Here is a 14,562-nt window from a genome sequence, read left to right on the forward strand (position 1 = left end):
GTGTGTGTGTGTGTGTGTGTGTATTCAAAGTATGCGGTCTTCGGTGCATGATCACAAGCATAAAACAAAACCAGTAACATAATTTTCATTAAAAAAAAAAAGACAGGCAGATATGAAATACATATAACAAAGATTTATATGAAATATTACATCACCAAATATTACCCCCCCCCAAAAAAAAAAAACAAAGAAACTCGTAGCACGATCAATTGCTTTAAGCCCGTAGTACTTAGTCACCTGGAGGCGTCAACCCATCTTGTTATTGTTGCTGAAACGTCATTTTCCCTTTCCCACAGGTTGAAATTATGGTGAGCTTCATTTGTTGATTGAAATTAAGCTATTGTTTGCTAATATAAAACAGATACTTTTATATATGTGATAAAAGGTGAAGATTAAGTAAATTTGATAGTTATAATGTAAGTGATAGGCCTATGGTAATTGGCGGATGTAAGGTAAATGTTTGATTTCTATTTCGATTTATCGAAATAGTTTTCTCTGATGACCTTTCCAGCAAATAATAATTTATTGTCAGCGATATAATAACGCTATTACGGTGCATTAAGTGTGATACTTCATGATACTTATAACAGCGTTGTTAGAGGTATCTTATTCTGTCATCATACGTAAGCCAAAGAGGGAGGAAAATTACGGATGCTGGGCTCCAAAAGAAAGGAAATGAAGTAGAGGAATGTGACAAGAGTGTGGTGGTGGAATATGTACATGTTTTAGGGAAATGAAGATAGGCTGTAGGAGAATGGGGCAGTAATTAAATCCACACTATTTTTTTTTGCCTTTCTCTTTATTGTACTTAAAGAAAAACACAGTTATGGCTTTTGAATTAATGATTACAGCCGCTCTGTTAAACCCCTTGGATCCGGATGATTTGACCATCATATTAAAAAATTTGGCCCAGTTGAGGGTGACATAAGCATGCCGTCACGAAAGAATTTGGCCGAGGGCCTGAGTGATGCGAACATACCGTCAAGAGCATTTCGGCTGAAGGCTAGGGTGATGGGAATGACTCACAAAGAGTGCACAAAGCTCTTAGAGGGTGATAGGATTCAGTTGGCATTTAGGAACAAGTGTGGGATGTACCATTGTAAGCCATGACTGGAAGTGCTCTAGCTCCAGGGAGAATACTATTTCCGTTCTGAGGATCGTCATCCTGACCATTGGTGGAGGGTATGTTACAGAAAATTGAATATTAGGAAAAGATAAATGACACGAATAACAAGATGTTACTTGTTCCAATTATTATTGTACTGTTTTATGGACCACCTAGGGAGATAATATGTAGGTTGTACATTGACAACAGTATTCCATATGGATATAGTAAATGACAAATATAGACATTGGAAATTTCGAAAAGCAATGAATCCTAAGGCAGAAAAAGAAATAACAACATTGAAAGGGTAAGGAAGCATGTGTGGGTAGTAAAGCAGCTGGATCCAAGGGGTTAAGTTTGGGAAATTGTGTAGGAAAGATTATGATGTCTATTGTCCTTTATAGTAAGTTTAGTTGGTAATTATTCAGAAGACTGTTGCATCACTGAGCGTGAAGTTAATAGTATCAACAGATTACTCTTACTTTCTATTACTTATATATATAGAAATAATGCTGCAGAAACCCACCAATACCCACAATTTTGGCCCTGATAACAGGAGAATACATGGAAGGTACCAGGGAAATGGGGTAGAATATGAATAATATACACAGAATCGGTGAGTATATATCAAATGTAGTGTATAGTTAACCAATGACGGTACCAGAAATCTCTGGGTGTCACTCATTCTGGTGACTTCTGGTGACTGTCCAGCCTCTTGGCCGCTGAGTTTGCTATCCTCTTTGTCCTCATTCTCTTTGCCTTTGTCCTCCTCTTTGTCCTTGTCCTCCTCTTAGTCCTCCTCCTCTTTGCCCTTGTCTTTGTCCACCACCTCCTCCACCACCACCCCACCACCACCACCCCACCACCACCCCACCACCACTCCCACCCCACACCACCTACCACCACCCCCACCACCACCACCACCCCACCCACCACCTCCACCTCCTCCCCTCCTCCCTCCTCCTCCACCTCCCCTCCACCTCCCTCCTCCTCCCTCCTCACCTCCTCCTCCTCCTCCTCCTCCTCCTCCTCCTCCTCCTCCCTTGTTTGTTTTTGTTGTGGGGGCTTAGGAGACAAGGACTGAGGCCCAATGTAGGGTATCACCCCATCCTTGGTCCTCAGCCCTTGCCTAAACTAATTTTGCATGGTCTTTTCTTTTCCTCTCCTTTTCCTTGTCTTCAACCCCTTGTTCTGTGCACTTATCCTAATTATTTTTGCTGTTTTTGCCACAATGCTTGATCATTATGTTACCTACTCCCATAACTCCTTCCCCCTTCTAACACCCTTTACCTTATATTCTACCCCATCATCACCCCATCTCTACCCATTTTGCTACCTTACTACCCTCTAGTACTGTTCAACCTGTAACGTTACCCTAATCATTAACTTATTCCTAACCCTTTTCGCTACTATACTTTACCATAGTGCCACATGACCTTTAATGTCATATAGCACCTGGGGGCTTTGCCTGCTAATAACCTTAGATGTTTATGTGGCATAAAATATTCAGTAGATAAATAAATAAATAACCCTTTCCTTCCTTCCTTCCTTCCCTTCCTCCCTCCCACCCTGAAAATGATGAAGATGAAGGTAGAGATGATGAGGATGACGATGATGATGAGGAGGTTGAGGATGAGGATGAGGATTTTATCTGACCCATAGCCTCTGCTCCATTTTCTATATGTTTGTTTATTGCAGATATGATCAGAGTTGTGGTACTTCACTTCTGACAGAGGTAATATTCAAAATGAGACGGCACGGGTAGAAGAAATTTGAAGACAGGTGTGCAAGATGTTCAGCGATTGGCCCTCAGAGCTGGTTCCTCAGCAGGGCTGGGGAGATGAAGCTGCCATTAGTGCTTTTAAGGTGGGATGTTGCAATTAGTATTAGCCGTTTGGCCTCCTGCTAAAAAGGGTTGTGGAAGCCTATGAATTAGAAAGTATATCTATATAATAATGTATAATATTGTGTGTGTGTGTGTGTGTGTGTGTGTGTGTGTGTGTGTGTGTGTGTGTGTGTGTGTGTGTTTTATACACACACTTATATCTATCTATCTATCTATCTATCTATATATGTGTGTGTGTGTGTGTATGTGTCTGTGTGTGTGTTATATATATATATATATATATATATATATATATATATATATATATATATATATATATATATATATTATATATATATATATATATATATATATATATAACACACACAGACACACACACACACACACACGCATATAGATAGATAGATAGATAGATAGATAGATAGATAGATAGATATAAGTGTGTGTGTGTATATATATAATATATAAATAAATATAATATATATATATATATATATATATATATATATATATATATATATATATATATATATATTATATCTATATATCTATATATCTATATATCTATATATATGTATATGTATATGTGTATATATATATTTTTTTACGCTATGAAATTGATTTACATCATCTGCAGGATGCTGTACCATGGAGTGTTGGTCGTGATTTTGTTGCTGGCACAGCAAAGCACCTAGCAAGCAGCCTGGGCCTCACCAAACCTGGTCCCCCCATCAGGAGCAAGATCATTCACGATAAACAGTTGCAGGTTCTTATGCCGGTGTGTATCATAGCTTGTTGGAATGTGTAGGAAATATGAAATATGATCTAGCACATATTATATACACCATCACCATCACCATCATCACTGTCACCACCATCACCGCCATCACCGTCATCATCATCATCATCATCATCATCATCATCATCTTGATTTTGTTATTATGGTTATCATTATCATTAATTTAATAATTGTTGTTGATACCTCTTTGATTTTCCATGTTTCTTATATCTGTGTTTCTACAGATTTTTAAGACATTTTTAAAAATGAATATGATACAAATTCAAATGAAGAACTCCTTCCACAGGCCCTAGGCTATGGTTTGAGCTTTCCACTCTCAGAAATTGACATCCTACGTGACTGTGTTAGTGTTTACTGCGAGTGGTTGTCAGCTCTGCTTCCCAATCCCAAGAGCAGTGTTCCAGCTCCGATACTGAATGATCCAAACCACTATGCAAGAATCATCATAAATCATTTTTATTATCTTTTTGTACCAAGAGGAGCTCAAGGTAATTTTGTATTATAAATGTCTGTGTGTTATTTCTTTTGTGCAACTCTTATTGCTCGTAGGAGGTTATATTAGCTGATTGTTCTCTTTATTGGCTGAATTACAGTATCTTGAACTTTTGCAGTAACCTATATTTTATTCTTTACACAGGACCGGATGTCATCAACCGTCAGGCTGTATTATGCCATCGTGTTCTGCGCACCTTGCAGAACATTGCTCAAAACTCACCCTGTCTTAGTGAAGACACCTGGCAGACTCTGCTGCTGTTTCTTTTGCACATCAATTCTGCTCTTCTCTCACCTCCTACTGTGAAAGGTAATCATTGGAGAAATGGATGTGTTAATGTAGTTTGACTGAATCCTCCAAATCTAGGTTGATAATATTTGGCTGTTCACACTTGCAGGCAAAATGTTATGAACCATGCAAACATCAGAATATATTTATGTACATTAGTTTCTCATAATGGGAGGATTGGATAAGAGTTAGGTTGCATCATTATAATATGAGGCAGTGACTATGAATTGTTTTTTTTTTTTTTTTCCAATTTAATTGGAAATGAAGAAAGGAAGGTGAATAAACTAGAGACTCCAGAAGAAAAGTATTTGAGCTTTAAAAAGCTTATTATAGCAGCCTTGTTTTTAAAATGTAATGAGAATATTGTGTTTTCAACAATTATCAGATGTATGAGCTTTCTGGCTTAATATTGGCTGTGCAGCTCTTCCTAGCTCATATTTTTTTCTTATTTAAAGTTTAACCCCTTATAAATTACTTCAATATATTGGGCTTAAACCCGTGCAACTTGCTAATAAAGATGTAACAAAACAAATAAAAAGTGACATGATTATTTTTGGGGATTTACTTTGCATCACAGGGTGCGATCAAAGAGGGTAATTTCACACACTATGGGTTAACTTATTTGCACTAGTTGATGTCCTGTTATGTCATGGAGAAAAGTCACTGACCCCAAGGTGATGTGTTGTTCTTTAACATATTACACAAGTAACAGTAAGTGAAAATTTCCTAGTTAGATTGGAGAGATTACAGAATTTTTATGAATGATGTAGCTATTATTAGGAAGAGAAGTGTATAGTTAGGAAAAGCCTGGGGTTTGATTTCCACCTGCCATAAATTACATGACCTGTAGGTACATCAGAATTTCAGAAAATTAGTGGTGCCTCTAAATTGTTAATTTAAAGAAAAGGAAAGATGAAAAATGTACCTGCTGTGATAAACATAACAGGTTTCCTATTATTTTTAGCATATCACAAAGGAAAAAATTAGCATATTGATATGTCTGTACACAAGAACATCATAACTTAAGCATATTATGCAGGAAATTTAAAGGGTGGACTATAGGCCTGTCTCATCCCATCTTTTTCTTTTCAGTATCTGAAAGTATTTGATTTTATTCTGTAGACTTTTTTTCCATTTATTTCCATTAAACACAGGTGATTAAGATGTTATGTAGATTAAGGTAATTCAGCAATCTATCTTTAAAGATGGTTAATGAGTATTTTTTGTTAAATAATGGTAATAGAGTTTGTATTACAGTTGATAGTATTAATTGTGATGGAATATCTACACACAATATTATGGTAATATGTAAAATATAATGATATAATTTCTATTGTTTCATTCCCAAGTATACATTGTGATTTTATGCATTTATTATTTCCAGAGGTTTAGAGATAATTCTTATAATAACTCATAAGATAGTTTGAAGTTAGATCTCTGATGAAATTATATAACCATGAATGTAGAAAAAAGGAAGGAGGTTAATGTCAAAAATTCTGATAGTATGAAATATGTAGGCAGAATTTCAAACATTGCAAGGAGGAACTATTGTGAAGAGCAGAGCTTCTTTAATAGCTGATTCTTTTGGATGCTTGCTTTTGATTTTGTTTGTCAAGCTGATTGCCAGTTCATGCACTATGATTAAAAGAAAATATTTCTGTTGCCTATTGGGATGTAATTTAATATATCATACATAATTTACATACTTTGCATTGCAGATGATGCATGGCAGTTTCTATTTCTCTAGCAGGCTTGTAGAAATACATGTTATTATCTCAGTGCAGCATCTTACTGGTTTCTCAGTTGTACACCAATGAGTTTTACACTACTTAGTATTACTGGTGTATATTCTGTTATGAGATATTGACTGTCTAATGTGTGTGCCATTATACTTCGAGTGTTACTGATTCTGTCTTTGCTTAGAATGATTTCCCTTAGCATTTTCTAAGTATAACTTAGTGTTTCATTAGCATTATATACTCATTCTGGATTGAGAATGTCACTGCCTAATTTATTAATGATAGTAAAACAATTATTGCTTTTTTTTATAATTTTATTAGTTCTCTCTATTCCTCTCTCTGTACCCTTCAAACTCTGTTTGTCATTCTTTGATTTTGTCTTACTGCATCTCACACCTTGTATTTCTCTTTCTTTTGCTTTGTTCTTGTTTACTCTCTCTGTCTGTGTATCTTTTCTGTCACTTTCTCACTATCAGTCTATCTCTGTGTGTGTCTTATGGTCTGTGTTTTTGTGTCTCCTCCTCCTTCTCCTCTTCTCCTTCTCTCTTCTCTTCCTTCTCTCCTCTCCTTCTCCTTCTCCTTCCTCCTCTCATCCTTCTCCCTCCTCTCCTCCTTCTCTCCTCCTCCTCCTCTTCCTCTCTCATGCCTCCTCCTCCTCCTCTCCTCCTCCTCCTCTTCTCCTCCTCCTCTCCCTCTCTCCCTCTCCTACTCTCCTCCTATCCCTCTTCCTTCTTCCTCTCCTCTCCTTCTCCTCTCCTCTCCTCTCTCCTCTCTCCTTCTCCTTCCTCTTTCCTCTCTCCTTCTCCTCCTTCTCTTTCCTTCTCCTTCTCCTTCTCCTCTCCTTCTCCTTCTCTTCTCTTCTCTCCTTCTCTCCTCTCCTCTCTCTTTCTCCTTTCTCCTTTCTCCTTCCCCTTCTCCTTCTCTTCTCTCCTCTTCTCTTCTCTTCTCCTCCTTCTCCTTCTCTTCTCTTCTCTTCCTCTTCTCTCTTCTCCTCTCTCCTCCTTCCCCTCTCTCCTTCTCCTTCGTCTTCTCCTTCTCCTTCTCCTTCTCCTTCTCCTTCTCCTTCTCTCTCTCTCTCCTCTCCTCTCTCCTTCCTCCTTCTCCTCTCCTCCTCTTCTTCTCTTCTCCTTCTCCTCTCTCCTTCTCCTCCTTCTTTTCTTTTCTTTCTTTCTCTTCTTCCTTCTCTTCTCTTCTTCTCTTCTCCTTCTCCTTCTCTTCCTTCTCTTCTCCTCCTTTTCTCTTCTCCTCTCTTTTCTTCTCTCTTCCCTTCCCTTCCCTTCCCTTCCCTTTTCTTTTCTCCTCTCTTCTCATATCTACTCTTGTCTTGTCTTGTCTTGTCTTGTCTTGTCTTGTCTTGTCTTGTCTTGTCTTGTCTTGTCTTGTCTTGTCTTGTCTTGTCTTGTCTTGTCTCTTCTTCTCTTTCTCTTCTCTTCACTTCTGTTCTCTTCTGTTCTCCTCTGTGCTCTTCTGTTCTGTTCTCTTCTCTCTGCCTCAACCTCCCTTTCCTAGTTTACAAGTTAAGTGCCAGACGCTTCTCTTCTTCATAATCTGAACACTCTGTTTCACTCTAGTTGCAGATGAGAGTGAGGGCGTTCCAAACTCCACTTTAGGTCTAAAGTTTACTGGAGATGTGCCTGGTATTTATTTACTCATGTTGTGTGTTGCTTTGGTGCTTGTGCTGTGCTCTTGCACATTGGGGTAGGCAACCCTCTGTATGATACACTTACTGACCTTGCATCCCATGGCATTATGTTTTTTTTCATGTTTTCATTGATAAAAGTATGTATAGAGTTTTAAAACTCATTGATCTATCTACTTTTGATTGCTGCTCTTTGTGGATGAAGTTGTCAAAGGTGAGTAGAAATACTGTCAAAAGGTATCAATGATAAGTGCATTTGCTTAGAATTATAAAAAAATAATATGGTTTGGTGGTGTGTAGGGAGTTTTGGAATTAATCCTTGTTTCTTTGTGATGTTTTCTACCTTATTTGACTTTCACTACTTATATCTTAAACTTTTTATGAGTCAAGATTTTTCATCACTTCAGATTTGATTTTAACTACCATTAGAAATCTGAGTTATCTGTGCTAGATGAAAATGTATTAAATATAAAATACTTAGTTTGGCCTTTTTTGCATGGAATTCTAGTATTATGAACACACTCACTCTCTCTTTGTATTGCAGAGGATGCTGGTGAACAATTGTGTGAGAGGGTACTGAGTGTCTTGTTTGAGACATGGCTACTGGCTTGTGCTAGGTGTTTCCCTCCTCCACCACTCTGGAATGCACTGAGGTAAGGTGTAATGTTATTTTCTCTAATGTGATGAGTAGAATTCAGGCATGTGTGATTGATGGAGAGAATTTTTGTATAAACGGAAAGAGGATAGATGAATGGAAAATTGCTTAGCCTGTTTGCTGAGGAATTAATTTTCAGATTAGTTAAAAGAAACCATTTTATGTGTATTAAATGATAACAGAAGGTGCAGTTATCATCTTTTGTGATGATAAGTCAAAAGCTTTAAACCCTGTGCTGCTGGGGATATGCGTGTTCATAATACCTTGCCCACTGTGTGTTTAATATATTAATTACATTTATACAAAGATGCACAAAAACTACTTAGTCACCAAGGAGTCAATTACTAGTACCACCATTTTCACCTGTTTACCCTTTTCCTAGATTTTCAGAAAGTATTCTCATTTATCTTATATTGATGTTAGTAATGTTAGTGACATTATGATGATTCTAATGCCTATTGATGTTGTCTAATAATAAGAGCATCAATATTAATAGCATAAGTAAAAAAGTAATTTTCCAGAAAACTCAAGGCAAGGTGAAATCAGGTGAGACCATTAGGTCTACTGGTGGATGGGCACTTCTGGAGCCATTTATGTATGGAGACTTTTCACAAAAGGAAACAAGAAAAATCATGTTTTTACTGTAAGAGCACAATCAATTTGCTTGTATAGGAAGATCTTTTGTTTATGAGACCTACATCCCTAATATGTATGCATTTATGTATGAGATGCAGCTTCAGAGATGTTTTCTTAACCAAGTATAATACCTTTGAGCACCTTGTTCCCCTCCAATAAAAGTAGTGCCCATAGGTGGGGGGTATCACAGGCTACAGATCCTGTACCTCTAGACACAGAGTGATAACATCCCTGCTCCCTGCTAGTTAGTTGCATTTTCAAAATATAGTGTTCATTGGAAAACAAATTTATCAAGAAATTCTACTTGAAATAATATTTTGTTTGTGGACTAATTGGACTTCCTGTCACACAGATTAGTCCTGTGATGGGTTGGGTATGAGATAGTGTTTGTAATTGTCATTTTTGATAATTAGTAAAAGAATGTTCAACTTCACAACAACAGTTTTGCACCAGAAGCTCAATTTTCTGAATTGCTAAATATATTTTGAGTAAGATATGCCAGATAATCTTAACTCACATGGAAATTTGTGACAATGAGGAATATTACCTTATTACTAGGAGGAAGAGAACAAGTTAAGATGAGTAATTAACTTAACAAGAAGATTCTGGAACATTAAGAGAAAAAATCTTTTCTTCCAAATTCCAGAGAGAGCTGTCAGCGTTGGCGCCATCGTGGAGGTTTGATAGATCAATGGAATAGAATAAACTTTGCACTTTCTGCAAAGCTTATCAGTTTTATGTATGGACCTGCCTTTCCCCAAATAAAGATTTGTAAGTTTCTTCATAATTTTTTTTATTTTTAATCTATGGATAAGGAAGTTATACCTAGGGTTTCTCTTATTTTTTTCATTTTTTATGAAACCTACTTGAATTTGTTTCTATAGAGTTTTTTTAACATCTATTTCAGTGTTTGTACGCAAATTGACATTGTTTGGGGTTTATGTGAGTATTAGTTAAAGCTTATAATTTTTGTAGGAAATTTTCTCATCCAACATGAACAGAAAAACCAGCACGTCATTTCAATGCATTTTTCTATGAACATTCTTGAGAAGAAATTCTTGAGAAGATCGCAGTCAGTAATTTGTATGAATATCAGAAATGCAAGTTCTGTTCTCATACATATATATATTTTTTTTAAATTTTTTTTTGTTTTTATGTTTACAGCCAGTGAAGATGACCTGAATATTATACCAGTCAACATGAGTAGAGACTGCATAGCACAAGTATGGTATCGCATTTTACACATCATAGGTAAGTCTTTATGTAATGTACTGTGGATGACACTAACCCCATTAGATCCAGGTGCCTTACTGCCTGCATGTGGCCCAAAATTTGGGCAGTAGGCTTATTTGAGTGGCAAAAATCCCAGGTGTAGGGTTTGTAGGCCTGCCCCACACAAACTCCTTGCCTCCCCTTTGCAATACAATTTTCTCTTTTCTATATAAATATTTTTTGTGTTTCTGCATTTTGTCATTTGGTATGCTGTATCAAGATGGGAATAGCCTTATTTCTGTGCTAAGACTCCATATCATATCTCTGGGTAGCTTATAACTGTGTTCAGTAACAGTAAGTAACATTATGTTATTTGTGTCCTTTTTTTTTTATATTTCAGTAATATTCATTTTTCTGTAATACACCCTGTGCTGTCAGTCATGGAGGGCAGGGATAGGATTTTGAGCGTGGAGATAGTGTTCTCCCTGGAGCCAGTACTCTTCCAGTCATAGCACATGGATGGTGCATTCTACACTGATGGAAATAATGCAAGAGCCCCTTTGTAAATACCTACTCAGTCTAATCACCCTCCAAGAGCTTTGTGTACTCCTGGTGAGTCATTTCCTTCACCCCAACCCTCAGTAAAAATTTTCCATGACAAGGATTTCATGTTACCTGCCAAATATTTTTAATGATGTGATGGTTATGTATCCTGGATTGAAGGGGTTAATATTTAAACTGTCCATAGTGAGCATACCTCACAGGTAGGTTTATATTAAGGAATATTTTAAATCTTCCAAAGTTTCCATGTGTTATGTAGTGTACCATACATGCAAGGAATTTTAGAAGGTAATAAAATATCTAGCAAATCCCAATGTTGCACACTTCACTCAAGATAATAGACTTTTTTATTTTTTCATGAAAGAAGTCCACATCAGACTTCTTGTCATGAAAAAAATTGGCTGAGAATAAGGAGTCTGCTCAATGAAAACAGTCTGTTATCTTTAGTGGAATGTACTTGTTGGGAACCCAGGCTAACTCTTCTTTATCTTCTTGGTTGCCTGGATTATTTGCATTGTTGAGCGGGCAAGTTTGTGCGACATCATTCTCCAAGTGTTGTATAATATAATTTTGTTTCTTCTTGCTGTCTTCATCATTATGGGGAGGTGCAAAATGTATTAAGATTCTTGAGAACTTGTCAGTAATGCACCAAACTTCAACTCAAAAAACACTGTTATTTAGAATTGCACATTTGGATAAAAGAGCTAAGAGCTATGAAAAGATAAAACTCAAACAAAATACTACAAACGAGCACCATAAAATGAGGTTCTTACCTCATTTGCAGAAAAAGAGGCTAGCATTATTATAAAGAGGAAATAACGGGTTTGATAGTGCATGTGTGTTTGTTTGGCCTGAACCTAAAAGCCACACACCTAGAATGGTTGCTACTCAAGGGAGCCTAATGGCCAAATTTTGGTCCATATGTGCGGCACCTGGATTCAATAGGTTAACATTTTCTGTGCACTTTCCATGGAGAAGTTAATGGTTAAGGATATAATATTTTTTTTAAACACTGATGAGAAATTTTGAGTGAAATCTTGCATGATTGGTGAACTAAAACACTAGTAAAAAATTTAACCAAAACTTTCTCAATTTAGGCAACCCTGTGGATCTCAGTAGGCACACAGTCATCAGTAAGACTCCAGCATTCTTGAAGTATGCAATATCATCTGAGCTTGTGATAGAGCCCAGCCAGCATCCATGTTTACAGATGCTGCCTTCCATCTTCCTGTCTGCCATGAAAGGAGTTTCAGGATTGGTTGATGCTTTCTTGGGTGAGTATTCAGGGGACATACCTGTTAAAACAGTATGAGTTGTTCTGTGATGTTTTTTATAGGGATAAATACAGATTAAAGATAATTCTATAGACATTTTTTTTTCTTTTCAGAGAGTAAAATACCACTAAAATACCACAAAAGTCAGAAGTAATATGATTGATTTTCCTATATTTGCACACCTAATTTGACATTTCTTTGATACAGGTGTTCCAAATACTTCTCTGGATAACTTGAACCAGAAAGGGAGGCAGATGTCATCTTCATCCTCCCTGTCTCTCTCTTCAGATGGTAAATCAGGTCAGTAAACAGATTTATTTTTGGTGTGGAAGAATTTCATTAGTATAGGTATAGGTTTTTGTTCTAGGCATATTGAGTCAGGTAGGTGTTTAGCCATATGAATTTTATGGTGTGATGTCAGTATGTGGTGTCCAGCTTACTCTTTGTTGTTTTTGTATTTTCTTTTGTCTTTCTTTACACTTACCTTCCAATTGGTTAATGATACTGATAAGTAGGGCATGTAGATTTATGTGAAATGAAATATGCATCATGTTTTCCCAGGAATAATTTTCAATTATTATCTCTTCTAAAAGATGGATTTCTATTTTTACAACTTTCAGATGATGCTGGGCGTGTTTTGTCAAGTGGGAGGCCAAAATGTAATAGCCTTTTGCATTTATTTGGGCCTTGGCTGTTTGAAGCAGCATTGATCAATTGCAATTTACAAGCCAGCCCAGTTACTCAGCACAGTGAGTAAAGGAGTTTTTGTACTGTATGTTCCAGTTTTTAAAATGTATGATGATTTTCAATTCAAATGCCTTTGTATACCCCTTCTAAAGAACACACTTAGTAATGTCCTAATATCACCATCAGAATCTGATGGTGGTGGAAGTGGTGGCCCAGCTTCACGCAGACCTGTGTCAGTGTTTGGGAGTGAAAACAGTAGAAAGTCTAGTGATTCGTCTGTGCCAGGAGAGTCACACACAGACCGCTTAGCACACCTCTCCCCCCAGCATTTCCAGAGTGGGCGTGCAGAGGCTCTTGGTGCTCTTTGTAGGTAAGAATAAGAGGAGGACCATTGTCACTGAAATGGTGCTCCTTAGGTAAGGTTGTTTGCTTCTGGGTGTATGATTTTGCAGTTTGTTTTTTTTTTTGTATGTATATTGACTCTGTAATGTTGATTTTTTCCAGAATATTTTGCTCAAAGAAGACTGGAGAAGAGATTCTGCCTGTGTATTTAGCCCGGTTTTATTTGGCACTTCACCAAGGCCTACGTCAGAATGATGGCACAGTTGTATCATCCCATCATGACTCTAATGCCAGCCAGTCCAATCGTCATGGAGTTAGGGTAAAAGAAGATGTTTGGCTTTTGAGGAATACCATTTATATATAGATTATTTTTTAAGTTTAGAAATATTTGCCAATAAAAAAAATACTATTTAGCTGGTGAGGAATTGTAATAACCATCTGTTATCTTTCAGACTGGGACATGTAGTGAGACAGCAGCAAGCATATTGGTGAATGGGGTTGACCTTTTTCGGTTGGACTTGCAAGGTGTGGTGAGCTTGGTGCCAAGTGTCTTGGGAGTGTTAGAAGGTGTCCTTCCAGAGGGTGAACTTCGAGCTCCAAGTCACTTGCCGGTTACACTGCTTCGTCGAGCTGCCACACACATTCTTCTGTCCATTCTTCCATTACCTCTGCACTTCCAGGTAAGCACTAGGAATATTTATTATCTTGGCTTTTCTTTGTAGAATACTTTGCAGCTCCTATGTATATGTGTGTGTTTGTTTGTTTGTTGTGTTTAGGTGCTAATTAGAAGGTGAGTAACTTTTATGTTCTCTCTTTTTAAGGGTCTACAAGTGAAGGAAGTGGGCAATAATAGCAATGAGAGGATAACACTCTCACATCTTCGCCCACAACTTGTCAACCTTCTCTCCAATGCACTGCAAGTGGAGTCTGATCCTGTCAACACGCAAATGTTACTTGGTACTTTCATTGATATTATAGCCTTATTGTTAATTACCCATGGAGATGAGTGTGGTAACCTGATTATTATTATTTTTGATTTGATTGTCTATAGTAAAGTTTGGTAAGGATGAAAGAAAATATTATCATACCATCATAGTTAAGGTAATTTCTATATAATTCCTCTTTTGGAAAGTCAAAATAGAGAGAGAAGGAAAGTATTAGTAAGACATTGTTATTTTAGAACTTTTTTCTCAGCATTTGATTTGATATTTTGTGTAAATATATTTTCCAGCAATTATAATGAATATTATTCTTTTTAAAAACTGTCATAACTAATGTAAGTAATC

General features: G+C 36.9%; 1 protein-coding gene across 8 annotated transcripts in view; it reads left to right on the forward strand.

The window, feature by feature from the left end:
- The first annotated feature begins 202 nt into the window (after positions 1-202).
- Positions 203-14,562, forward strand: part of LOC119573214 (ral GTPase-activating protein subunit beta-like) — a 36,172-nt gene continuing 21,812 nt past the window's right edge. For 3 of the 8 annotated variants that reach the window (XM_037920319.1, XM_037920321.1, XM_037920326.1), the window contains exons 1-16: positions 203-308; positions 2,804-2,971; positions 3,589-3,729; positions 4,037-4,238; positions 4,388-4,552; positions 7,842-7,907; positions 8,454-8,562; positions 9,847-9,971; positions 10,365-10,451; positions 12,071-12,247; positions 12,455-12,547; positions 12,868-12,996; positions 13,121-13,304; positions 13,439-13,595; positions 13,729-13,956; positions 14,098-14,233. In XM_037920319.1, the coding sequence (XP_037776247.1) occupies positions 2,897-2,971; positions 3,589-3,729; positions 4,037-4,238; positions 4,388-4,552; positions 7,842-7,907; positions 8,454-8,562; positions 9,847-9,971; positions 10,365-10,451; positions 12,071-12,247; positions 12,455-12,547; positions 12,868-12,996; positions 13,121-13,304; positions 13,439-13,595; positions 13,729-13,956; positions 14,098-14,233 (2,074 nt within the window). In that variant the 5' untranslated portion in view covers positions 203-308; positions 2,804-2,896. Of the gene's footprint in view, positions 309-2,803; positions 2,972-3,588; positions 3,730-4,036; positions 4,239-4,387; positions 4,553-7,841; positions 7,908-8,114; positions 8,124-8,453; positions 8,563-9,846; positions 9,972-10,364; positions 10,452-12,070; positions 12,248-12,454; positions 12,548-12,867; positions 12,997-13,120; positions 13,305-13,438; positions 13,596-13,728; positions 13,957-14,097; positions 14,234-14,562 lie in introns of all 8 variants that reach the window. The other 5 variants (XM_037920323.1, XM_037920322.1, XM_037920327.1 and 2 more) reach the window with 5 other exon arrangements.

Source organism: Penaeus monodon, chromosome 5, assembly GCF_015228065.2.
Source record: "Penaeus monodon isolate SGIC_2016 chromosome 5, NSTDA_Pmon_1, whole genome shotgun sequence".
Lineage (NCBI taxonomy): Eukaryota > Metazoa > Arthropoda > Malacostraca > Decapoda > Penaeidae > Penaeus > Penaeus monodon.